The sequence below is a fragment of the Aedes aegypti genome, chromosome 1 (genome assembly GCF_002204515.2).
Source record: "Aedes aegypti strain LVP_AGWG chromosome 1, AaegL5.0 Primary Assembly, whole genome shotgun sequence".
NCBI classification, from domain to species: Eukaryota; Metazoa; Arthropoda; class Insecta; order Diptera; family Culicidae; genus Aedes; species Aedes aegypti.
In genome coordinates, this window is record NC_035107.1 from 118,689,275 (window position 1) to 118,713,869 (window position 24,595).

General features: G+C 42.3%; 1 protein-coding gene across 2 annotated transcripts; it reads left to right on the plus strand.

Moving 5' to 3' along the window:
- The first annotated feature begins 1,404 nt into the window (after nucleotides 1-1,404).
- LOC5565276 (otopetrin-2) lies at nucleotides 1,405-24,114 on the plus strand. 2 transcript variants are annotated; one of them, XM_001649549.2, is made up of 7 exons: nucleotides 1,405-1,670; nucleotides 11,209-11,556; nucleotides 12,516-12,736; nucleotides 13,049-13,195; nucleotides 13,430-13,699; nucleotides 22,391-23,370; nucleotides 23,777-24,114. In XM_001649549.2, the coding sequence occupies exons 1-7, from the start codon at nucleotides 1,567-1,569 to the stop codon at nucleotides 23,828-23,830; spliced, it is 2,124 nt and encodes a 707-aa protein (XP_001649599.2). In that variant the 5' UTR covers nucleotides 1,405-1,566; the 3' UTR covers nucleotides 23,831-24,114. The 2 variants fall into 2 exon arrangements, with proteins under 2 accessions (XP_001649599.2, XP_021701702.1); XM_021846010.1 differs by lacking the exon at nucleotides 1,405-1,670 and adding an exon at nucleotides 10,969-11,137.
- Nucleotides 24,115-24,595: the final 481 nt, after the last annotated feature.

The window sequence follows — 24,595 nt, forward strand, 5'->3', positions numbered from 1 at the left end:
TCGACAAAAGCGGAAAGACTGATAAATGGTAACCGAGATAGGCGTGAATTGATGCATTATTGTTTGACCAACATTTAGCCATGGTTTTTACCTTTCTTGGCACCGTTTTGAGAATGAAAAAAAATATTATGGGAAAACCAAAATTTCTTACGAAACGCTAATCGTCGAGCTTACGACGCACTAAGGGGTATTTAGACAATCTAGATGGCCATAAGTATTTTAAACATTGTTCGTATCTTTATGTTCTGGAGTCGTCCACAAACCACGTAGTCATTTAGGAGGGAGAGAGGTCTAATCAGTGACCACAGCCCAAACAAGTTTCAAAATTTCAATAAGCCCAAGAGGAGGGAGGGGGTCTGTAAATGCAAATAAAAATATCACGTTTATGCCAGCCCCTCAGTTAGAAGGAAACACGTTTTGAATGGTATTTTAATGTACATATCATGGATGACTTGCGCACTACACCAAACTCATAATACCAAATACCGTAAAACGGGGTAACTTTGATAATGCGGGTAACTTTGATAGTGTGAGACCAACAATATATTAAACGAAATAACGAAGTTTGGGTAAATCAGTTAAGCAAAACAAATGCAAAAGTAAAGAGTATTAGTATGACACTTCATGTCAAACCTGTTTTCATTGGAATCAAGTGCATTTGAGGCTTTTTATACGAATATCAAAAATTGACACAATTTTAGCATTTTCGAAACGCTTACAAACAATCTGATCTACGATCACTATTTGATGTAGTTTTAAATAGTTTGCCACTTATCTTTGACAGCCTAGTTATCATAGAACTTGAATACGGTCTCAAATCTCTTAGCGAATAGCATTTTCACAAACTGGGACCATTCCTGTAATCTAAGTCAGAAATTTCCATATAACGTTAAACGCCTAGAGGTATGCAATGCCCTACAAATGTTCGTTATTCATTCAATTTTGTTCGATTCATACTCCATTATCAAAGTTACCCCAAAACAGAAAACCAACTTTCGATTATATGAAAATTTTTGTATCCATTCATAATAAATCTTTTGGAAATCTATCGACTGCAATCGATAGCTAGGATGCCAGTACTTGTTTTAAAAATATAAATTATTATTCTTTGAAACAGCATGCATAAATATTCAAGTTTTCTTCGAAAAAACTATCAAAGTTACCCCGTTTTACGGTACCAAACACCCCTTAGTGCGACATTGCTCGAAATAGACTAACCAGAATTTGATGGAGTTCAACATAATCGTATTTCTGTCCATCCAAATATGAAACTGCTAGATTGTGTAATCCAGTTACAAGCAGGTTCCATCGGTTGAAAGATGGATTGAGCATATTTTTTCCGCGCGCCTGACAGAAGACTATGCGTACAATCAAACCACACTGAACGGTATGGAGTGGATGTTTCACCCCCATAAGCCAAAAGGGTTCAGTTTTTGACAGAATCTAAAAGGAATCGGATCGCGTTTTTGGAAACTAATCCCGGAGCACCATCGATTCGTGATTTGCATGTGCTTCTGTTAATATTATTTATTCGAACTTGTTTTGCGGTGATTTAGTGAAGATCAAATGGATGAGTTTGAGTGGGTTGCCGGTGTCGCTACCGTGGATGAGTCTGGTCGCAGGAAAACTGAACGTGAGCGGCTAAACACGGTTACAGAGGAGTCGGCAAGGTGTGATGTTGTTTATTACGCCGTCTTTGGTGATAAGTTTCGTGTTGTTATTTGAGCAGAGGAAGTGATGTTTCGCGCGATGAAGCCGTTTGCGCAGGTTTCTCGTGGCTCATAGGCAGATTTGTTGGCAAGTTATTGTTTGAAGAAAGATTTACCTTAATCGCTAGCTAAAAATACACCGAATGAGCTACCGTATTATCACTGAGTTGGTGAGATAATTAGTATGACATCTGAATCTCACGCAATACTGGAAATAGGCGCCTACAGTACTGGAAAGAATAAAAAAAAGTATTTGAAGGATTACAGAAATTGTTAATAAAGAGTGCCTCACTTAGAACATTTGAAAATTGTTCAGAACATATTCAAGCGATACCTAGGGAGACTTACGGCTTCGGCACCATTCGACTATTATCGGCAACCAAATTTCGAACGCCAAGTACTCAGTATTTTTCTATCGAAACAAATCAATGAAAATATTCAGATGATTCTTTGTTCTGCCCGCTTCCCGCTGACGAGATTTCCGAGCCTGAGCAAACAATATCGCCAGAAATGGCATCAATTCAAATGAACACGGTTCAAAATGCGACTAATTTGGAGCTGCCGAAGAGATTCACCAGCAGTTCTTATGGGAAAGTTGCCGAAGAGATTTAGGCTGCCGACAATAGTCACACTGACAAGAGATGTTCGCAGCGTTGTATTTAAAACTTTTCCAAAAGCATGTTGACAAGTCTGTCGTTGTGAATCGATAGAGGATTGAGCAACGCATAGGTAAAAGTGAACAGACAAACACGGAATTTGTCTGCTGATGGCCGATAAAATTACAAAAGAAGCGCGGCATCGGCTTAGACTGCCAATAATACATAAGTTCCCCTACTTTTAATCGTCAAAAGATTCGTCACGTTGACGGAAGGTGGGTCCCCAAATGGTTTAAACTTCACACGATAAAAGTTAAAGAATTATATGAGAAAAGTCGTCGGTTTCACGAATTTACCTCTCGGTGATGCTGTAGTTGATGTATTTCTTTCGTTCGTGAAATGAAGAATCTACAGCTAAGTTAGAATCATTGAAAAACAGATATAAAATCGTTTTAAGTGGACTGGGTTATGTGATATCATGCGGCTAAAATAGGCGTACCGGTGAACGTGCAACTATTCGGCAAAACCAACATGAGGGGTTGTACTTTTCCGGAAGAAGAAACTTTTCGTAAAGGAAATTTTCTTAACTTGCCAGTGCATAAGCAGCGTCCATTTATTACGTAACGCTTAAACTAGAAATTGTTGACCCTCTCTCCCCCCTTTGTAACACTTTTTGTATGAAAAATTTAAATGTTTTGTATGAGTTGTAACGCTTGAGCCTACTTTCACCCTCCCCCTAGAGCTTTACGTAATTTGTGGACGGCGCCATATAGTATACATGTGCTAACCATACAATATACACATACAAAAGGCCAATTGACGAATAACGCTCTTAGTTAATAACTGTAGAAGTTCTCATCGAATATTACACCGAGAAGCAGGGTATATAATATTGGTACACAGTAATAAGGCAAATTTAACATTCATTCTAACACAGGAACAGCTTTCCTTTGAGATTGCGGTTCACCGAATCATAACTTTTATCCGATGTGAATCCATGATGTTCATTCGTGTATATGATTCGTAACGCTGGAAACTCAAAAGACCAGCTCATTTTTCTCCCTCAAGAAATTTTTTTTTCGAACATTGACTGTTCTTTATATTAGAGAATTCTGGTCAATTTATAGATTAGGAAAACTTGTTTTTAAGCCTATATACAATGCTTGCAAACTAAAGAGTTTAACACAAATTGACTGTATGCAGCATTAGTCACCATTCCTGAAAGAACATGCATTTTCAATCCAACCAGCATTGATTGCTGTTGTAGCTAAAATTTTGAACCTGTACCGTAAATTCGGGTGAAATGATCACCGTGTCATATGATTTTATTTCTTACTAATAAAGCACAAAAATAAATGACACTTATAGTAAATGAAAGTCGTTTGTCGAATTGTATGTTGTTAAGCTTTTTATGTTAAGGCCTTTTGGTGTGTCATCACAAAATGGCTTCTTCTAAAATCATCAACAAATTGTTATGAAAGTATTGGTATTTGCAGCATCGATTAAATATAACTGCTCATCACCTTATTTTATGGATAATCTATACGAATAAAAATGCTTCAGGTGGTATTCCAATATTTGTTCAACACTTCCAGATACAGCATTATAAATTTAGCGACAATATAAATGAGATTTGTAATCTAAAAAAAAAAATCCGATCTTATGCCGCATTTCATTGCCTCACACAACTACACTTGTAAATAGAAGGTGCTTACCTTTCCCTTTGTAATTCTGCAGCAAGCATTTCTCGAAAACTTATTCATATAGACTCAAGTCAAAAAAGTATACAAACTTACTTTATCGATCCTACGTGTTTCGCAGACAAAATTCTACACGTTTCGCTCTGAACCAACTCGATTTTTCACTTTTAGAACGTTTAATTTCCAATTTACAAAACGACGAAAGTAAGATTTTCAACTTTCGCAACCTAACCACTACTTTCGCCGCCCCGCTGTATGGAGAGACGAAGTGACTTAACCACGAATCAAAACAAAACACTACTTGAGTCGATTTTACACTGGTAGAAAAACGTCGCAAGTAACTGAATGAAACGGCTTATCATTTTGTCATAAAATTCTTGTGTGAAATAAAAGGAACTCCATAGTTTTTGAACGCGAGCTCATTGTATGCAAAATTTGAGCAATGTATACGTCGAAAAAATGTTAAAAAGGTGATTCATTTTAAAACAGTTTTAGAAGACAGGTTGTGATTGCTCTAAATTAATTTTCTCAAAACCGTATGGAAGTTACTTACGTCGATTTGAAAAAGTAATCGAGATTTGTATTTTGGATATCATATTGCGTTCACAACATTTCCGCTAAACAAATCTTTCATTCACTTTCCTTAAAGGAACACATTTCAAACGAGAATAAATGATTTATAATGTTTTATTAAACGCAACACTCAAAACTATTATAGCGGTGACTTTCGACCCCGCCACCGCACACTGAGACATAACTGTGCTTATAGTCTAAAATTCCAACTTTTTTACCGTTGGAGTAATTTTCAGCTCAGAAAGGATGGACAAAGCATAGAAACTCATTGAAACTGATACGCTATTTGTTTGCGAGTGTCTCAAATTACTACGAACTATTTTCTATTTACAAATTACTAGAAACTATTTCTACGAAGCATAAAATCATACCAAGAGTTTATCATTTTGAGCCACCCAAAATCAGGACAAGCTCCACAGTGCGATGCGTCGGGATCTGAGAGAGACTCGCGAAGAGGAAAAATATCAACGTCATATGCAGCCCAGATTCCGCTGTCACGAAACGTCCAATCCAGCCCATCGATTTTATGGCTGAAAAAGTGAAAAGTATTGTATTCAAAATAAACTATTTTTAAAAAGCTCGGTCAGCGTAGCAGTTTTTCCAAAGATGCAGAAAAATCTAAACATGAGACTAGTTATTTATAGAGTCTGCTACGTTTCCTGGCATGGAATTTCACTCAAAATGATGTTTATGCTTCGGCGTGATGCAAACGCAATTATTTTTTTGCTAAGATGGTCGCGTGAAAGCTTGAACGGCTTGCACAATATTGATGTACACACTGAGTGGAATAAGAAAAAAAAACTCAGCAATCGCAGAAAACGAAGACCGACTCCGCGAGGTCTCGTCTCAGGTCGGGATGCGTCTATCGTGTGTGCACAATCATCGCGATCGTTGAGCGCAGTGATGTCAGAGTTGCTAACTGTAAAATCATAGCATTTAATGTGAATTTATCACAAAAATCATTAAAATTTTATTAAATCAGTGATCTTGTGATGAAAATCTTTTTGCAAAATGATAAGTTTTTATAATACGCAGCAAATGTTCCGAAAACAAGCATATAACAATTGGTAGAAAAATCTGTCACCAACCAGCTGGGAACACCGTCGTCTCTTGCAAACATAAACCGCGCCGATGCATAACAAAATATGTGATAAATCCAATTAAAAACAGAGAAATTCCGTTGCCCTTCATTAAATCATTATGTTTTCTTTTGATATGTACGATTGAAAAGTAGATTTTGGCTTCCAATACTCGTCAATCTACTAAATTTCCCATGTGTATACATAAACATATGCTTAACACAAATGTTATATTTTTTGTTTGTTTGTTGTGAAAATGTACATGGAAAGGCGACACTACTACTATTACATCAATGATGATTCTAATGATTCTTTGAGTTACACGCCGCTTCACCTTAAATAATATAATTTCTATGAAAATAGTGTAAAATTCCATAATCGTGTTTGGTGTGGTATTGGCTGATATCTATAAACTTCTAGTTTTTAACAAGGATCAGGACATGGTGTCAACCAGAAAGTTTTGCAAGGATGCTTGTAATATATCCCTAAATCAGATATTATTATCGAAATTTGTACGAATTTGCTCATTTTGTTTAAAGAATTGAAGTTTTGATAGATATCGAAAAATTCCTTCGAAAATTGCCACATTTAGGCGTTTTCGGTGGTATTCTTGAAAACTAAATGCTCATTATTTCCAAAAATCTTGCATTGTTGGGAATTTAGCAAGCATATTTGGTTTAAGGAAGCCCAAATTAGGTTAGTAAAGTTGTTTTCAAAACTCTATTCGCGTTTTTTCGACTTTCCTGGTGAATATCATTGGATTTTTATACATACAAACACGTCTGAACCCTTGTCGAACGAAGCGGAGAAAGAATCTTCCAAATCCGTAGACTCCTTCGTAAGTTATTTCGTGACATACAAACACCATTCCATTTTTATTTATATAGAAGAAGATAGAAAATAGAAGAAGATAGAAGATAGATAGATAGATAAGTGAAGAGAAACGTTCAGCGGGGCCTTCCTTAGCCGAGTGATTAGAGTCCGCGGCTACAAAGCAAAGCCATGCTGAAGGTGTCTAGGTTCGAATCCCGATCAGTCGAGGTTCTTTTCGTAATGGAATTTTCCTTGACTTCCCTGGGCATAGAGTATCATAGTATCTGCCACACGATATACGAATGCGAAAATGGCAACTTTGGCAAAGAAAGCTCTCAGTTAATAACGCTCAGTTAATAATGCTCATAAGAACACTACGCTGAGAAGCAGGCTATGCCCCAGTGAAGACGTAAATTACAAGAAGAAGACGAAGACGTAAATTTCAAGAAGAAGAGAGCAACATAACATTGATTTCATCAAGCTCACTATCTGGCCCTAAATCTTATGCTTCTCATATTACTGCTTTATGAAGCGATACGAATGGGAACTCATAACTACAAGCGTGGCTTCGAATGTGCCGGTTGGAATCAATTCAAATCTTATGCATCTTTATGCTTCAAACAAATCTACGAGGGGGGGGGAGTCGCAGATCATTAACAAGTCTAAAATTACGAAAAAAAAGACAAAAAGTCAAAGGCAATACTTTGCAAGGACAACAAGTAAAAGATAAGGTACAAGATTTTTGCCTTAACTTGTTTGATGAAGGGTTTCCTATCAAGCGTCGACTTCTTGTTCTTGTGCATTACCCTAAACCATAAATCGACCAAAATTTGAATTCCTTCTAATCAAATTGGATAAATAACATTGCAACTAAAACAAAATATGGCTACAAGGTTTTAATAACACATTTTTAAGTTAGAAGACATGTGTGATGACCATTGGCATAGCTAGGATTTTTTCCTTCAGGGAGCCAAGGGGGGCTCAGCAAATTCTTGTTGTATGGAAGCAATGTCGGTTGCAACAATCACGATTTTCACAAATTTCGTAGTTTGCATAGATTTGTAGTAGTTTTACTTGTTTGTGATTTTGTCTCATATCGCTGCACAACAACGATATTTGAGTATCAATTTTCACTATGCAAAATAGATAGATATGATACCTTTATTTAAGAGATTTAAAACTCAAAGTTGGCTCATCTCTTTAGAACTACGGAAAATATTTAATGCATGTGAATCCAGCATGTGAAAAAAGTCCAGTAAAAAATCCCCACCCATGTGATTACTTCACGAACATTTCTGGGTATTCCACCATATGCATTAAAGTGATTCTCTGAGAATTCCCACGAGGAGTTCTTTAAAAGTTATTTACGTACTTTTTCAGTGCTTCCTCCAAGAATTTTTATCACCAATTTTCACTTGGGATTCCCAAATAAAATCATTTTTAAATTTTTAAAAACTAGTTCTGTAGTTGAAATTCAACGGATTTTTCTGGAGTTTCTCTGGCTTTCTGACGTCACCAGAATATTACTCAAGCAATTCCTATCAGATTGATAGAAAAATCTCTTAAAACATTCCACCAGATGATGCATAAGAAATTCTTTTAAAAAAATCTCCAGTTAGGCCCTCTACGTACTTATTACATAAAATTCAATTTGTTTGTTGCAAATATCATCCAATCATTTCTCTAAAAAATTGTCTGGTGTTTTCTGGTAGTGGGTTGTTTAGTAACGAAAAATTGTAGCTTTATCGAAAGAGCACATTTTTCTAATTTTAACCCGATTTTAATGTTGATTGACATTTCAATTTACATAATGACAGCCTGTCCCGAAGTAAATTTTACCTAGGGGTGATTCAAATGTGATTTCCACACTGATTTCAAACGTGATTTAAAAATAGTTCCAGGTCACGGAAATTGTTAAATTTTGGATTCTAGTTTTGTTGAAGCCTAAAATTGAATTCAGATCCGCATTAGAGAGGTTTGACTGTACGTTCGGTAAAATGTAACAATATGACAGAACTGAAACAGTATGCAATAATTGATCATGTACATAAGCACTTTCATCAAATAGAACAATGAGATGTAAGGTTGAATAGTCAGTCGAACAGATCATCATGAATGACATGTTGTTTGCTTCTTGCAAAAACTACATCAGCCCAGATCAACATGGGTTTTTTCCTAAAAGATCAACTGCCACAAATCTTGTCCAGTTTGTTTCATTCTGTTTATGTAACTTGGACTCTGGGTCGCAAATAGATGCAGTGTATACGGACTTGAAATCCGCCTTCGATCGCGTGGACCATGGGATACTACTCGCTCGGCTTGAGAAACTTGGCGTCTCACGTGATCTCGTTCACTGGTCCAAATCATACCTCACGGATCGTCAACTCACAGTAAAAATTGGATTAGACTCATCCGATCCGTTTTCCAATTCGTCCGGAGTGCCACATGGGAGATACTTGGGTCCTCTGCCGTTCTCCATATTCATCAACGAGCTTTCTAATGAGAACCACCGGAAGTATCAAACACTCTATATCTATGGTATACCTCTTCTACACACTTCTTTTTGGTAGAATTAATAGTCAGGTCTATCCCCGCTGTCCCCTCCCTCTCAGGTACGATGGTCTCCTTTACCGACTTGCGATCGATTCCAATGAGTTCGATATCGTTGGTGTGGAGCATATGTGACCATGCGATGTTAGTGCCGTTTCTCTACACTCGAGTGCAATGGTGGAAAGTTTTAGTTTTTGCAGATTCCTGCCAAAACCTTTGAACAGATCTTTGAAAGAAGCCTGAAATGTTATCCATGCTGCATATAGAAACCTCTACCCCTATCAACAAGACTAAGTCTACGCCCATGCATTTGATCTACTGTCCAAAATTCTAAAACTGTCTACTGTCCAAAATGAAAAAAACTTCTGAATATATATATGCTACTAGGGTAAGTGTTCCCTTAGTTGTGGGTGTTCCTATAGTTGCGGTAGTGCCGTTTTCACTGATTTTATTGCATTAGCCACAGAACCGACACTGCCAATCGACGTATTGGCTTGTTTATACACGCAATAGTTGAAAAGAGCGTCCAAATTGCTTGAAAACTGATGAAATATCACTTAATTTGCTAAAACTGTTCTTGCTTGTACCAATAGTTGCGGTAAAGTGTTCCTATAGTGGAGGATCCCATAAGAAAACAACGGATACCGCAACTATAGGAACACAAATTAAAAAAATACCGCAACTAAAGGAACAGCGTAGCAATAGTGGAGGTATTATTTTTCACTGACATGCCGTGGATTACTGCGATGAAATCATTTTTCTCATTAAGTCAATGGTCGTTACTTCCCGTTACAACATCAACATGACCATTAATTGCGCTTCTTGAATTAGGGTGGTTAAATGAAGTTCAATCGCGCTTAGTACCTCCACTATTGGTACATCTACCCTAGTGGTCCCGGTAAACTTCGTCTTGCCATCAAGTAGGCTGTTGAAAAACGCTATGGATCGTCCCTGGGAGGGAGGCACAGATACTACACACGAAATATAAGACAACGTTTGTTTGAACTGCAAGATAACTCCAGCTTGCCATCAACAATCAAGGCAGGCTTGGGGAGAATCGCTTGTTTTCTTTTGTTTTGTACTTTCGATCTTTCCTGACAAACATGAAAAAAGGGCCAAAGTTTTCTATGCACTAAATATTAATTTTCATTGGAAAAAGTAAAACGATGCGTTTTTCAATGCATTATATTCAATCTGACTGAAAGGTGCTCACGTGGCATTACTTGCATTATGAGCATGAATTGATTTCCATTCGATTTTTGTCACTTTTGATGAAATGCGAAAATGTGTTTTAATCAGTTACGCGCTCTTTCCATGTTAGTCCAATGTTTGAGATCTGGGCTCACAGTGACAGTACGTGACAGCGGAATCCCGGCTCACTATGACGTACAGAAATTTTGTATCGGTTTCTCCCTCCCAGGATCGTCCCATACAAAATTATAGTTCTGTTCACTCTCGTTATTCCGACTTTCCTGGTGAATATCTTGAGATTTCTAAACACACAAACACGTCGAAACCCTTGACGAACAAAACGGAGAAAGAATCATCCAAAACCGTTGACCCACTCGTAAGCCATTTCGTGACATACAAACACCAATCCATTTTTATTTATATAGATAGATTCAACGAATGTTGTATAGTAACCTAAATGTTTTATGGGTATTGACCGTCTAGAAAGGCTGTACAATATCTGGTTCAAAACGGTAGGAATCGTATTTTATTAAACTCATAATCTAGACGACGATGCGAAAAAGTGCATCGTCTAGTAGCTTTTTTGTGACAGTGACAATGAATGTTAATATTATCAGTTATCGATCTATTCATATCAAAACCACCCTATAGCAGTTCGGTTTGGTTTGAACCCACGCTCTGCCAACAAGCTATTCGCATTACCAATTAACACATTGCGGAATCAGCAACGTATCCCAATGGGTGCGACAATTCGAAGCATGCAGTGACAAAAGATATTCCGATCAAATCACTTCAAAATAGCCAGCTTTGCTGATGAATTTGCCGAAAATTCAAGTCAACGGGAAGGATGAACCCAATTTGGGCAGTAGCAGCTCATTTTCGTCCATGGAAAATGACATCAGATCAATGCGGCGTTATAGACACTTGTAAAGAAGTTTTTCTAAGCCGTAGCTATATTGATCTATAAATTAACGCCATTATTTCGTTTTTCTTACAGTGAGAGCAACATGGCCCAGCTGGCACAAATAAAAACACCTTTGATGGAACCGATTCAAACATCGCCCAAGTTGACACCGAATGTGAGCTTCGCCTACCAGCCGGGAAGTCGTCGCCATACGGGTCACAGCACGGACCTCGAAGATCAACCATCGCCAGATGCAGGCGGATCACGACGGCCATCGCTGTTCAACGCTCTACCCAGGATGTCATTCAGCTCACACAAAAAGCATCTGATCGAGTTTCTGCAGCGGCACGGCAGTAAGCTCTCGTTGAACCACAAAGACGACAGCAAGAGTCTTCCTCCTGCGGTTATGGACATGCGGAACAAGAACCGAGCGGTGGCGGAGTAAGTACCTTTCTAGACTACAGATGGCACCTGACCAAACTGCATTCGACCAAATGGCCTAAATCCCTATTTCAGTACCAACCTTATAATCAACATTTAATAGTTCACTAGTATTTTTTTCCTTACTTTTATTTGTTAAGCACTCCGTGCTCTTGGCCACTACTATGCCGAGTATCAATATATTTATAGTTCATATTGCTATTTCTCTCATACCGATCAGGTAGAGGAGAGTGCTGTCGTTCGTCCAATCCATATCCATATCGAAGTCCATTGGTGTGCGGTGGTTCATTTTGCCATGTTTCCGTGTCGTGTGAGGCAACAGCCTACAAAGAGGGTCAGTGTGTCTCAGTCACCATCCGATACTGACGAAGGATGGTTGTGTTCCCCAATACACGGTCCTTCGTGCGGCGTCTTCTGGTGGCTGGACGGAGTTTTTGTGTGGGGGGATTGGGAATCGAACCCATGACCTTCCGCTTGCGAAGTGAAAGCGTAACCTCGAGGCTACGGGACCCCCCTACTAGTTCACTAGTAGAAATTGTAGAAAGTCTGTTCTCATAGGAGGTTTCGGAAAGTTTTTAACAGTCAAAAGACTCAAATATTGACAGAAAATGGCTGCTGTAAGCAGTATGGCTAGCTATATTTATGGAACACCATGAAATCACTGGCTGATCAAGAATATCAAGGCAAATTAGCATATTCTTCGCTTCATAGCTAGTATTTTTTTTAGTCTATTTGTGGTCAATTCATTACGCAGACGAAGGTTTTAGTGTATTCGTCACACTCTTGCAAATTTTCTTCTGTTAAAACCAAACCGCACCAATTCCCATCTGTTGTCATGCCAAAGTCCAGTCCTTTAGATTAGTTATTTACATGAATTTTCAAAATCAAGGCTATGCTTAACCTGCATATCTCTCCCCTACATTAGTAATACTAATTCAGATTGTTATCAATATTTTCAGAGATCATTTCAGCACAGCCATATCAGCGCTGTACGCCAAGCTGCTCATAGTCCTAGGAATCGCCTTCCCCATCACAGATGTCGTATCCGAAAGTGCACCACACCATTTCTACAGAGGCTTTTACCTGTATCTGTACACGCTCAGCTTCGTCTTCGCGATTTTCCTCTACGTCGTGCAATTCCGCCACAACTCCAAGATGAACTATATTTTGGGTCAATACAGTAAGTATGTTTGCTCTCTAACCCACGTAGCTTTACGAGATTGCCGTAATTCACAGGTCATCAACATTTTATGTCTTTACGGCCATCGCTCATGTCTGTGAAATTCGATAACGTGAAACTCGTGTGCGGTGCTTTTTTCAAACTTTCTTACTGCAATTGCAGCTATCTAGTCATATAGATTATTTCGATTAGATACGCCAGCACAGACTGGGGTTCATATCCAGCATTATATGACTGCAACGAAAAGAATCTTTGTCATCTGTGACGTCATTCTGATGAGGTTTTTACTTTCAATAAATATCCGTTTCACAGGTGAACCCGGCGGAACCATACCAGACATGCTCAGGCCTAAAGAGCATCGTCTAGGATCGTTCTACCTGCGGGTGGGAGCGGTTGCCTTCGGAATAGGTAACATGGTCTACTCGGGCCTAGAGTTTGGTCAGTACTTTGAACTAAAACGTAAGTTGAATGACACTTCTGCTACAAGAAGCCAAATAAATGCAATTTCAGCACAAAATTCAATTCGATTTCCCCTCGGGAAGAGCCAACCAGTTGCTAGTATAGAACGGGTATAGAATTGGCTGGAATCGCATTTGCGTCGGCTACATAGAAAAGCCTTCCACTGATAATATAGTTGTGCTCACCATGATGTATACATTCTTGTCCCCTTTCTTGATTCCCGACGACACACAGGCGATGAAAGATGTCAAAATGTTCTAATTGCATTAATTCCGGCCGCTCGGATGGCTCTGTGCATTGTGCAGATGCAGTTTCTGTTCTTCACCAGCGTTTCGCAACGGCACATGACCCGACACAAATTCATTTCCCGCTTCGGACTGATGCACATGCTGGCCACCAACCTGTGCGAATGGCTGTACGTGATTATCGAAGAGGCCAAGCACGAGATTGTACACATCGCTCACGAGGGGATAACGCACGATGCGACTGCAGCACTGCTGACAGGTGAGATTTCCGATTTCGTCCGGTCGACACCGGATTTTCGAAGGTGTTCCGTGAAAATAGATGATTCATTCAGTTTTTCGTCAATGCTCCAAAGATTCCAAACCCTGATAAAATTGATCGGTTTGTATTTATCCCGTGAGGGATCGTTCAAATATTACGTAACGTAACAGAGGAAGGGAGAGAGTCTTACATAGTGTTACGGTCCATAACAAAATTTAAAATTTTCCATACAAAAGCTATCACATGGGAAGGATGTCTAAATTGGCAAATTTTGCGTTACGTAATATATAAACAAACCCTAAATGAAAGATTTTTAAAGTTGTAATTTAATAACATTTCAAACTCTCAATCTACTCTACTCTACTCTACTCTATTTCATCGGGGTAGGGCTGTGCTCATGCATTTCGTCAGTCTCAGTCTCTAGCTGTTCTGTTAGTTCGCTGTTGGAGCTTAATGTCGTCGCGTTAGGGTAAAAGCTCCGGTTTTGGCCAGCCTAAGAGAAAATGTCAATATAGATTAAATAGGAAGCCGTATTTATACTGCAAATATGTCAAATGCTAGCTTTTAATCCATATTGTGTGTGTAAAATATCAAAACTGATTTGTGACGATCGATGCTACTCGGCCTAGCTCCCATGAAGGAGCTAGCCTACTCCGCGTTTCTTCATGCTTCGATACTGGTCGGTGGTAAGCCGAAGTCGGTCCAGCGATTCCAGTTGGACTATGACTTTCGGTTCACTGGCGCTCCGACGACTCCATCCAGTCATATGTTATTCAGAATAGTCCCCGGGGGTGGATCTATCCTACTCCGACAGAGATTTCACCGGAGGCGGAAGATCACAAGCGCTTCTCAGGTGCCCCAATGACCATTTGCCAGTACAACAACGCGAGAACCTTGTCGAAATGCTTCGTCTTCCACCATCGTTCTCCATTCCTCCTCTGCCATAGTGCACAACTTCTCTGGCCAATGCAGTAGTGGATCGCTTGATGGTCACTGTGGGTGTATTCTACGCTAACTCCCCAGTTCATATTGGTGATCAGCGACGGGCTGCAAAACGTCACGTCGATGATGGATTCCCTACCGTCTTTTCTGAATGTGCCAGGGAGACCGTTGCACGGCCTTACGTTGAGCTTGGCTAAAGCTCCCTACGCTTCCATTCTTCCATCATTATAACACGCCTTTCCTTACGCCTGATACATAGGCAGTCTGCTAACCAAACAGCAAGTCAAAAAATTATACCAGCCCTACACCTTCTCGCATGAAGTGGCGTAGACGCATCATCAATTCCTCTCCCTTCCCCTCATTGTTTTGCATTCTGATGTGGCAGGCACCATTATCGCCTCTAAATAAATAGATGATCACCATCATGTATACACTAAGGGTGCCTGATAGTCCCAAGCAGTCGTCTGGTTGATTCCTTGTTAAGTGCAGCTGATCTGGCGATACTGTAGTACACTCTTAAAAATAATGAAAATCACTCCGGACGTAATTCACATTATGACTGAATGACACATGATGTAAGTGATGAAATGACGTAAAAATGGGTTCTGAAAGATGTATTGAAAGAAAAAATGTAGTTTTACATGATGAAGAACATGAAAACGATGCCGCTATGATTGACATTTCCCGAATCAGACACCATCGTATTAGAAATGTGATACAAATTCACGTCATTTGGCTCGCTTCTTTTATGTGCATCCAAAAGTTATCTACATCATCATTACTGACCTTCCTTCGCCTCCTGGTATTTGAAACATTGGAATCCATTCGTCGTATGGGTGTCTTCAGGCAGTCCCTGCCAACGTGACCTTCCTCACCACATTTCTTGCTGTTTTTGGATTTGAAATCCATGCATCTGAAGCATCTCTCCACTGAATTTGTCTCCCGAGGGATCAGTTTCAGCAGGCAGACCGACCAGCCTACCTTGACCTAACCAGCCTCGACTAGTTTTTTGGCTGCTTCTGGTAATCGGATCGTCGCTATTTGCATACCCCCGTTAGCTTTTCTCAGCCAGAAGGACTGCAGCTACGCGATCTTCTCAGCTAGTCCCCGATGGTGGATCCAACCTACTCCGAAACTGGCCGGGAAGATGCCTAGGACGGTCCTGCGATTCCGATGGAGAGAAGCTTCCGGTTCACAGGGGCTCCGGCGACCTTTTGTCGGTGCTGTTTCACGATCTACTAAGCTAGTCCCCGGCGGGAGGACATAGCCTACATCGACACGATGTTGGTCGGTTAAGTGCCGGGGTTGGTCTTGCAATTCCGGTTGAAGGATGACTTCCTGTTTGCAGGCACCTCGACGACTTATTACCGATACTATGCTGCGCCCGATCTACTCGGTCTAGTCCCCGGCGGAGGTTCTAGCATACTCCAGTCGCGTCCGTTGGCCTCTTTCATATGCTCGCTCCAACAGACTTCTTTGTCGAGTGCCAAGGTCGGTCCGACGATTTCGGCTGCCCCAACGACTCAGAGCCATTAGTTATCCACTGCGTTAAGTGCCAAAGACATCAGCTGGACGATTGACCTGTTTACCGCGTCCCATTTTTTTTCGTCAGCACACATTCTTGGACAATATTGTGCACATTAACGTCATTAAATGTTCGTCGAAATGTTTCAATGTGAAGTATTTTATTCTTTTCATTCCTAATTAAAATAAGGATTCGACAGGACTTTTTAGAATTATTGAGCTCATATTTGGTCACAATATGCGTTGTTCTCTAGCGCTTCGTATTGCCAAGGTTCAGACAATTTAATCGAAAAAATTCTCCGTCGAAATGGATCGTAGAAGTGCCAAAGTTCTTTGCTTTAATCTGAACCGTACATAAATGCGGCTTACTGGTTCAGACAATTAGATGACGAAACACCCCAAGTGGTTTGTCCTATTAGCCCTGTATAAATGTTTAATTTTGTCAAGATCCTTTATGAAAGTTTCTTGTCGTATTATTGAAAATTACTAGGTAGATTCCTGACTCAATTATTAGTGAACTCATCCAAGAGGTCACAGCAAGATTCTTGCATCGACGATTTCTCTATTAAGATCTGTGGTGGATTACATACATGATTTGCAGGAATGCCTGTCCAGTATACCAGATAACACTTAGACGTATTTTGTATTTTGTACAACATAGCTGAGAAAACCTCGCTTTTCGTTGACAGCAACAGCGTGGTGCTTCTGGCGATGGTCTACCGCGTGACGACCGAAAGGGTGAATCATTTTGAGAGATTTGGTATTTCCATAAACATCGATTTCAAGAACATCCATCTTTGAGGGTCCGCAAGACGTTTGTAAAGCTTCAAAAGGTGTCGCTGCTCCAAAAAGGTTGAGAACCACTGGTCTATATGCTGAAGTACCTCCAGGAGGTTTGCTTGGTTTAAGCAGCAGCACCAGCTTTTCTCGCTTTCAAATGTCGGGGAAGTTTCCCTCATCGATACATATCCGGGTTTTCTTGGATTGCTGCTTTCAAAGCTACGTTGGGGATACCGTCTGCTCCCGGGGCCTCCTTGGTTTTAAGGCTTTCGCCACCGAGTTCGTTACCTGGGCTTCTTCTTCTTCGTCATCCTGAGCTCCGTACGGTGTGGACGGCCAGCTCGTCGGGTCACAGGAATAGCGCTCCAATGATGGTATTCATCTTCTCAGGACACCTATCGGGTGGTACAGCTAGGGCCCTCAACTTTGCCATTGCAATTCTGTAGGCGTCACCCCAAGGGTTTGAATTGGCGTTGCCACAGAGCTCCTACAGACAGGCTTTTTTGCTGAGCCTGTTTTCTCTGTTGAGAGCGGTTTTTGACACCTTGTACGCTGGTCTTCGATCTGCTCTTTCAGCGTCGTTGCGGGCTCTCTGCAACCTTCTCCTATCCCGAAAGCAGCATGCACGCAGATCGGCAATCGTCGAGTTCCACAGCCTACGCCAAGGTAAACGGGGTCCTCTTTTGTAGCTGCTATGCGCCTCCGAGTTGGTCGAACGAGCGGTTCACGCAGATGCTGGACTTCATTACGACCGTGTTGACAGGGCGAAGGCCAGTAGTAATAGCGGGTGACTTCAATGCCTGGGCCGTGGAATGGGGAAGCCGTATCACGAACCAGCGAGGTCAAATCCTGCTAGAGACACTGGCCGTGCTAGATGTCGATCTGGCTAATGTTGGTACCAAAAGTACCTTCAGCCGAAACGGAGCGGAGTCGATTATCGACGTTACTTTTTGTAGTCCTGGCCTAACGAGTAGTTCGAACTGGAGGGTAGACAATGCCTACACTCACAGCGACCACCTGGCGGTTCGCTACAGTATCGTCTACAACAACAGCAGGCAGCGCGTAGAGGAAGCGGCTAGGTCACGGCCAAGCCCTCGTAGGTGGAAGACATCGTACTTCAATGACGAAGTACTTAGGGAGGCGCTCCGTCGTGAGCGTAACCTACTCGGCCTAAGCGGGGACGAACTGGTAGAGGTGCTTTCGCGTGCGTGCGATGCGACCATGCCTAGGAAAGTCCACCCTAGAAATGGGAGACCACCGACGTACTGGTGGACTCAAGCAATTGCGAACCTGCGCCGTGCCTGCCTACGGGCCAGGAGGTGGATGCAACGAGCACGTACCGAGCAGGAGCGTGAAGAATGACGGGCGGTGTTCACCGCTGCCAAAGTCGCGCTGAAATCCGAGATAAGGGCAAGCAAAAAGGCCTGCTTTGAGGGACTCTGTCAGAGTGCCAACGCGAACCCGTGGGGTCATGCCTACAGGATCGTTATGGCGAAGACAAGAGGTGCAATTGCTCCTACGGAGCAATCTCCACAGATACTGGAGGGGATCATCGAGGGGCTCTTTCCGCGCCACAACCCTAGCCCATGGCCTCCTTTTGTAGGACAGCCGGGGATTGGGGCTGGCGATGAGGATAGAGTAACCGATGAGGAACTTGTAGGGATTGCAAAATCCCTAAGCATGGGGAAGGCACCAGGTCCGGACGGAGTTCCAAACTTGGCCCTCAAAGTCGCAATCTTGGAGGCTCCCGGTATGTTCAGATCTGCTATGAAGATATGCCTGGACGAGGGAGTATTTCCAGATGCGTGGAAGAGGCAGAGCCTGGTACTATTGCCAAAGGCGGGGAAACCACCTGGTGACCCGTCGGCGTATAGACCAATATGCTTGATTGACACGGCGGGGAAGGTGCTCGAGAAGATCATCCCCAACAGACTGTTGAGGTACACTGAGAGTGTAAATGGTCTCTCAAGCAACCAGTTCGGCTTCCGGAAAGGGAAGTCCACCGTAGACGCTATTCTGACGGTTAAGAAAACCGCTGAGATAGCACTCCAGCGTAAGAGGAGGGGGATTCGCTACTGCGCAGTAGTGACTCTGGATGTAAGGAACGCATTTAATAGTGCCAGTTGGGCGGCTATTGCCGATGCGCTCCTGCATCTGGGGATACCCGAGTACCTGTACAAGATTCTCGGAAGTTACTTCCAGAATCGGGTATTAGTCTATGACACAGAGGTGGGTCGGAAGTGCTTTCACATAACCTCAGGAGTCCCGCAAGGTTCCATCCTGGGCCCGGTGTTATGGAATGTCATGTACGACGAGGTGTTGAGATTAAAATTCCCGGCGGGTGTGGTCATCGTTGGCTTTGCCGACGATATTACGCTGGAGGTCTACGGTGAATCGATCGAAGAAGTGGAATTGACTGCAGCCCACTCGATCGCAATTGTGGAGGAGTGGATGAGCTCCAGGAAACTGGAATTGGCTCACCACAAAACTGAGGCGGTTGTTGTCAACAACCGAAAGTCGGTGCAGCAAGCGGTGATCAGTGTAGGCGACTGCACGATCACTTCGAAGCGCTCCGTCAAACACTTGGGGGTGATGATCGACGATAAGCTTACCTTCGGTAGCCACGTCGATTATGCCTGCAAGAGAGCCTCCACAGCTATTGTGGCACTGTCCCGGATGATGTCCAATAGCTCTGCGGTGTACGCCAGCAAGCGAAAGCTTCTGGCCAGTGTCGCCTCGTCCATACTGAGGTATGGTGGCCCGGCTTGGGGCACGGCCTTAAGTACCAAGAGCTACCGTAGCAAGCTAGAGAGTACTTATAGGCTAATGTGCCTGAGGGTTGCGAGCGCGTACCGTACCGTGTCACACGATGCACTCTGCGTCATCACCGGTATGGTGCCTATTGGTATCCTTATCATGGAAGACATAGAGTGCTTCGAAATGCGCGGCACAAGAGGCATACGCAGGACTGCCAGACTGGCCTCCATGGTCAAATGGCAGCGTGCGTGGGACAGTTCCACCAAGGGAGTGTGGACTCACAGGTTGATTCCGAGGTTAGATATCTGGGTCAATAGGCGCCATGGGGAACTAACATTCCATCTGACACAGGTCCTTTCGGGCCATGGTTGCTTTAGACAGTATCGACACCGTTTCGGTCATGCGGGTTCTCCCGAATGTCCAGTTTGTGCAGGTTTAGAGGAAACGGCGGAACACGTTTTGTTCGTGTGCCCGCGAATCCGCACAATGCGTGACCACATGTTAGCCACATGCGGTCGGGACACGACTCCGGACAATTTGGTCCAGAGGATGTGTGAAGACGAGTTTGGCTGGAATGCCGTTTCATCGGCTTTCACCCACATCATCTCGGAACTGCAAAGGAGGTGGCGAGTGGACTCGAGGAGTGGCTAGTGCAGACGCTAAACAACAGGTGGCCCAAGGGTTCGCAGTCGGCTACGTAGGTCATACCGGCGCCCTACGGTCGAAATCGACCCTTACAGCGATTAAGTGGCCGCGGGGAGAACATCCTGGTAGCGCTGCTGTCGTAGCGCCGGCCTACTGGGTTGGTACGAGCCTCTGGTTGTTCGGGGCAGGTGGAGGCCCCTTCGTCAGCAATCCCAGCTGGTGCTAGCTGATAGGGCCTGAGCCTTCAGTAGGTCAAATTGCGAAGCCCGCAGTATCAATTCTTGATACCTGCGGTGCAGCTGGGCGCGGGCGTAGTGGTCGACCCTGCCCGCTTTCAGCGGACAACGGGAGGTGAGGACCACCTGGGAAGCTGGCAAAGCGCCAGCATGCTACCTTGGTGGACCCCCATAAGCGTGTCATCGATGTTCGTTGCTGCATGGCTACGCAGCTAACCTGGAGGATGCGATGTGCAATAGCCCCTCTCCGAAGCAATGCCTTCTTGGTGGTCCCGGAGAGACGAAGGGTTTGGCGGCAATGGAAATGGTTTAGTGGGTCGGGGTGTAGTCCTGTTTACTGCTTGCATGTAGTAAATGGTCCCTAATCCCACACGGCGTCTGTTGAGCAGATTATCCCCCCATTGCTTAGAAGAAAAAAAAAAACAGCCTACTGGCGACTATGTCTCGGTTTACCCTCCCTCGGCATGGTTGCATCGCACGCTCGTACTAATGCCACTGTAAACTCACTCTCAGTAAAGTTCTGAGCATTGCACTCCAACCTCAACGCCTCAACGAAAACCTCCTTGTCAAACGGCAACGTTTTCTAATTCAAAATGGCGTCAGACATCGATTTCCGGCATCTACTTATCGGTCCCGTTCCAAAAATACGCTACTAAATTGGTTCTCGTTATCACGCAAGAGCGTAAATGGAAATTTGGAGCGTAAAAAGAGGGAGCGTTATTTGGAATTTCGAGCGTAAAAGGGGGGTGCGTAAGTTGGAATTTGGAGCGTAAATGGAGGGGGCGCAAAAAGAGGTTTGGCTGAATGTGTTTTTTTGTAGAGACCATCAGAGCTATGTTGCACGATCCTTCCTGTTGTCGACTCACCATTTTGCAACCCATCCTGCTACATGTATCAAATGCTATATGCCTTGGTTCCTCCCCGAAGTAATACCGTAAGATGTTACCGGGGGAAAAAGGTCTGAGGGTAATGTCTGTGCACTCTGTGTACACCATTTAAGTGTATGGGCTGGTTTAGTGGTTCGTTGGTGGTGCGGCATCCCCACACTCCCTGAGTTACATTCTCAGAGGTCTGGTGGTAGATTTCACCTTTAAAAAGTAGCTAGGATCATGCTGAACATTGGTTTATCAAGAAGCTTTCTTCTGATGGTATCACCGTCCATATTGAAATACGTTGTTAGAACCTGAGCTAGAGCGTTAAGAGACAAACTGAATCTAGAGAAACTAGCACGCGTAGGAAATATGTGGAGGCAATACGCGTTTTCGCCAAGATGATCCCCATCTGCTTCTGTCTGGCTAAGGACGCGGAATGCTACCAATGGAGGGACGCTAGAAGAGTGAGGAATACGGTCAGGCTAAACGCGATGAGACGTTTCTAAAAACGACGTTTCGCATTATTTCATATGTGAACATTTCCCATAATGATCGTTTGGCAGCAAAAAGGTGCAATCATTAAAATGCGGCCTACTCTAGTAAGAAATTGCTACATGCGAAATGGTCATTATGTGAAAAGTATTAATGAAAATTTTCCTTATGCATAAAGTCTTCATGCGAAATGAACCACACTAAGTAAAAACGTCTTACCGAATTGAGAATTCTATTTCAAAAGTTCCCAAATAATCCACTTTCTTCATCAGGTGTGTACTTTAACCATTTAAAACTTGTTCTATGTTGCGTCATATGAATAGATGCATTGCAAATCTAGCATTTGGATAATCTGAGTCAATTACAGCGCACATCGAAAGCTGACCCCTCTGTACAGAAAGCCATCAATACCGATTTATGCCTCTCCCATTTCTCTTCCACAGACAATGGATTCAATACGGTCCCAATCACTCTAAATGCCACGCACCACCACTTGACAAAGCGCGATACATTGACCGCACCCACACTGCATGGTTTCGAATGCCACCGGACCAACATAATGGGGTCACTGGTACAGAATGCAGCGCCGTTCCTATTTCCGTGTACCATCGAATACTCGCTAATTTGCGCCGTCATTCTGTACGAGATGTGGAAGAAGCTTCGGGAAACTGGTCGCGGTGGAAACGGTTCGCGTAAAAGCTCCCGGAAAAGCCTTACCGGGAAAAGCGCCAATATGCTCTCGATTGACTGCTCCAACGCGCAGCGGGGAATGTTCGGAGGCATTCTGGTCATAGTGCTCACCATCATCGTGCTCATAATGTACTTTGTTCTTCAAAAGGAGAAGTACTATCAAAGGGTGGCTACCATCGAGGTCACCATCAGCGAAATAATCCTCTACACGATAACCACTTTTGCCGTCGTATGGGCCATGTTCCAAATGAGGGATTTGAAATTCTCTCAAAAGAAGGGAGATGCTGGAATCAGCCTGGATTGCACACTTTTGGTGTTGGCGCAGATTGGCATCTACATCTACTGCATGTTCAGCATAATCGGCACATTTTTCTCAATTGGCATCTCAGAGCATGTCTCAGTCTATTCGCTTATAGCAGAAATAGCGTCCCTCGTACAAACATCCATTCAAACCCTATTTGTAATGAATGCGTGGTGGAGACGCTGCAAAGGTTCCAAACAGAACCGTTCGAAGCCGGGAAGAGAAATAATTACATTTCTGCTGATTTCCAACATGTCCATCTGGTTTATCAACACGCTCATTAAAACTAATGCCAGCTTCCGGCCGTCCTTGATGAAGTTCTACGGAGTCTGGGCCTGGACCATCATCACCCACATTTCTATGCCGCTGGCCATATTTTATCGATTTCACTCGACTATATGTCTTTTCGAAGTCTGGAAGAATACATACAAGGTGAGATACGAACACAATTGAAGTGATGTAATGAGACTTAGTAGTTAGTAAGTCGACGTAGAAAACTGAAAGAGTGTGTAGAAAGTGTAGATATCAAATGTGATTATTAATCGTATAATTATTCTTTGTACTACTAAGTAGTACATTTATATATCGAACTAAAATACAATATTGTTATAAAATTATGGTTTCATTCACTATCAAAGAACATTCATTATTCGACCCTAAAATGTTATTATAACTCCTTCTTAGTATTATATAATACTCAAAAATTACATAAATAAAGCCATAGAATTACGGTATTCACAATTCCTAGCAGAACAAATTGTTGGTTCAAAAATCTTTCATCAGGCCTACCATACAAGAAACAACCTTGAAAAATAATAATCACTTCCATTTACGACAGGTTGATTCACCGATAACAGTGACACGAATCACTTTGCATCGAGCTTCAACATAAGAACATTCACCGATTCTACGGAATCTGAATTGAGATTACACGGAAGTGGTGACAATTCACCAACAACCTAAAACCATCAAGTCAATCGTGTTGAGAGTGATGGCAATACTAGAATCATCCAATGATCCGAAGTGATCTGGGAAACTCAGGCATGATCTGCAAAATAGGCTACATGTGGACGGTAAGCTACGTGAAGCAGAAAAAGACAAGACGATCTACAATTACGTTAGGTCTATGAGGTGTTTGCAAGAAATAAAAATTTCATGGAAACTAGGAAATTCATACTTGAGCTTTTAGTGATAAGGAACTTATTTTTATGACCTCCATATCTTTGTGTTCGAACCCCAAAAACATGTTGGAAACGTTTTTACAACGCTTCAAATTTTTTAAATCAGTACGGTTCTTCTAGTCTCGTTTTTCTTTAATGTTCACAATGCCAAACAACTAAATGCAGGATAACAAGTACGAAGGTGAGCCTCATCGACTTATGTACCGAAATTTTCTAACAAATGTCATTTTAGTGTTAACAAATACCTCTAAAATAAAAAATCAGAGGATCTCATTTCGGGGTGACATTGATCACTTGTCAATGCCATTTTTGTATGTTTTCAAAACAACTCTATATGATAAATTTAAGCTCCCTGAATCCGAATATGCTTGTAAAATTCTTAACAATGCAATATTTGTATAAATAACGAATAGTTAAATTTCAAGAATTACGCGGAAAACGCCTAAATGTATACAATTTCCTAAGGAATTCAATGA